Here is a 3,168-nt window from a genome sequence, read left to right on the forward strand (position 1 = left end):
GTGGTCAGAATTGTAAAAATTGGCCCGGTCATTAACATGCAAACCACCTTTGGGGGTAAAGGGGTTAAAAAAAAAGAATAAAAAAAATATTCACCTCTCGATGCTGTCCGACTCCTCGACGTCTTATGGCTCTCTGCGCCGTGACTGTTCAAGCAGAGGGCGCACACTATACACATCATCGCGCCCTCTCACCTGAAACGTCACAGTCAGAGGACGGAAGACACCGCAGCCCAGAAACAGGGAGATGTATCGCAAATCTCGGGGCCCCATAGCAAGCCTCGGGGGATCGGGCCCCATAGCACGCCAGTGACCCCGATGGTGAGTGAGCCCCTCCACCTGCTCAGGGCCCCAGCACTTGCCCGCGTGTGCTGGGTGCTGCTGCCGGCCATGTACATTTTTATGCATCATATATAGAGGACTGAATACCTGTTATTATTTTGCCGTATCCTGTGTCTACATAGCTGAACCCAAACTTTGCTTTCTGAGTATTAAATTGTAGTTTATTATCTCTCTTCTTCCATCAGCCATGGCGTCTATTGATCTGAGGGAAGAGCTGCTCTGCTCCATCTGTCTGAGCCCTTATACAGATCCTGCAATGCTGAGATGTGGACACAACTTCTGCCGGGTCTGTATTGGTCGTGTGCTGGATACACAGGACGAGTCTGGAGTTTATTCCTGTCCTGAATGCAGAGAAGAGTTTCAGGAGCGGCCGACACTGATGAGGAACTTATATCTTTATAATGTCGCTGAACGTTTCCTGATTTCTCAGCAAGAACAAAAGGAGATCACCGGGATCTGCTGCACTTACTGTGTGGACTCTCCGGTACCTGCTGTTAGATCCTGTCTTCGCTGTGAGGCTTCTCTGTGTCATAAACACCTGAGAGCTCACAGCAAATCACCAGAACACGTCTTATCTGATCCCAGCACTTCTCTGGAGAAAAGGAAATGTTCTGTCCATAAGAAGATCCTGGAATATTACTGCACTGAGGACGCTGCTTCTATCTGTGTGTTCTGCAGTTTGGGCGGAGAACATCGGGGACATCAGGTGGAGATGCTGGATGAGGCCTCAGAGAAGAAGAAGGGGAAACTGAGAAATGTTCTCCAGAAACTGATCATAAAGAGAGAAGAGACAGAGGAAAGAGTCCGGAGTCTGGAGAAGAGCAGGAGAAAAGCTCAAGAAAAAGCAGCTGGAGAAACCGAGAGAGTCACTGCCCTGTGTACAGACATCAGGAGACGAGTGGACGACCTGGAGAAGAAGGTCCTGAGCGAGATCTCCAGGCAGGAGAAGGAAGAGTCACTGTCACTGTCTGCTCTGATTCATCAGCTGGAAGTAAAGAAGGACGAGCTGTCCAGGAAGATGAGACACATTGAGGAGCTGTGTAACATGACGGATCCACTGACTGTCTTACAGGATCCAGACACCGGTGACTTGTGTGATCCTGAGGAGGAGGGAGGTGATGAGGACACAGGAGGACATGATAAACAGCTCCATGATGGAGATGACCTGGATGTGGCTGTGATCTCACACACATTACACACATTATGTGAGGTAATATCAGGTATAAGGAGCGGGATCTATGTGGTGAGTCCGGCAGACATATTACTGGATATAAACGCGGCTGTTAATAATCTCCTTATATCAGACGACCTGAAAACTGCAACCTGGACACGAGAGAATCAGAAACGTCCAGAAACAGCAGAGAGATTCCAGTATTATCAGGTGATGAGCAGGAGAGGATTTACCTCAGGACGACATTACTGGGATGTGGAGATCAGGAGATCAGGGTGTTGGAGGGTGGGGATGTGTTATCCCAGTATAGACAGGAGGGGGTGGAAGTCAGATATTGGATATAATAACAAGTCCTGGTGTTTGTGGAGATATAATAATCAGTATTCAGTGATACATGACAGTGAAGAGATCTATTTACCTGATATTATCTCCAGTGATAGAGTCAGGATATGTCTGGATTATGAGGCCGGGCAGTTGTCCTTTTATGAGCTGTGTGACCCCATCAGACACTTACACACCTTCACTGCCACCTTCTCCGAGCCCCTCCATGCTGCATTATATGTATTTGAAGGTTCTATAAAGATATTAGGGAGAAGCAGAAACTGGAAGAAACCGTCATAATTTAAAGAGAAGGTCCCACCAGTTTTCTTGTAGTTTGTTTTTTTGTGAAATTTAGCTTAAAATAGTAATTAAAATGTATTAATGCAATGTGTGTACTGTTTGCAAACATTTCTATATGAAAAATATTATATATTTTCTTACAAACATATATATTTACCACTAGGGGGAACATTTTCCGTTTTAGACCTCAAGCAGCTATAGTAAGACTTGCCAGCTTTACGATATGTTTCCACAGTCAGGATTGCATCAGGATTTGCTCAGGATTTGACCCAGGTAAATTCTGCACCAAATCTGCACCTGAGGTCACTGGCAGGTTCCATGCGTTTTTCATGCGTTTTCTTTTTATGCGGATTTGTGTGTGTTTTTGTAAGCTAAATAGAGATATATATATATAAAAAAAAGAATTGTGATGTCATTTCTTGTCCAACCTCTTCATTTACGTACTCCATTGAAGAATAATGTTTACACACACAGCTAGATAGATAGATAGACAGATACGATAAATACATACAATAGATAGCTATTGTATCTATCTATAATCTACCAATATATCTATCTATATATCTAGATAGCTATATCGATAGATGATAGATAGATAATAGATACGATAGATGGATACGATAGATGGATAGATATGATAGATGGATAGATAATACATAGATAGATAGATGATAGATACGATAGATAATCGATAGATAAGATAGATAATCCATCTATAAATAGATTGATGATACGATAGATGGATACGATAGATGGATCACACATGTGAGAAACTCGGACGAGTCTCGAATCTTAATACCCGACACTGCCGCCGACACTCGGGAGCAGAGCGTGCAGCTACATGTATTTCTATGCAGCCGCACGCTCCGCTCCCGAATGACGGCGGCAGTGCCGGGTATTAAGATGTGACACTCGTCCGAGTTTCTCGCATGTGTGATTCCATCCTTAAATAAAGACACACACAAAATCTGCGTTAGGTCGGGGTCACACTTACGAGAAACTCATACGAGTCTCTCGCTTCAATACCCGGCACTGCC

The 3,168-nt window shown here is 44.3% G+C and overlaps 1 protein-coding gene across 1 annotated transcript; it reads left to right on the forward strand.

The window, feature by feature from the left end:
• The first annotated feature begins 526 nt into the window (after nt 1-526).
• LOC138675209 (E3 ubiquitin/ISG15 ligase TRIM25-like) lies at nt 527-2,131 on the forward strand. Its single transcript, XM_069763248.1, has one exon. It carries the CDS (start codon nt 527-529, stop codon nt 2,129-2,131), a length of 1,605 nt encoding a protein of 534 aa, XP_069619349.1.
• Nucleotides 2,132-3,168: the final 1,037 nt, after the last annotated feature.

This window comes from Ranitomeya imitator, chromosome 4, assembly GCF_032444005.1.
Source record: "Ranitomeya imitator isolate aRanImi1 chromosome 4, aRanImi1.pri, whole genome shotgun sequence".
Lineage (NCBI taxonomy): Eukaryota > Metazoa > Chordata > Amphibia > Anura > Dendrobatidae > Ranitomeya > Ranitomeya imitator.

What these genes read in the sequence shown, in the direction of transcription:
- LOC138675209 (XM_069763248.1), top strand. Translation starts at nt 527, where the DNA reads ATGGCGTCTATTGATCTGAGGGAAGAGCTGCTCTGCTCCATCTGTCTG.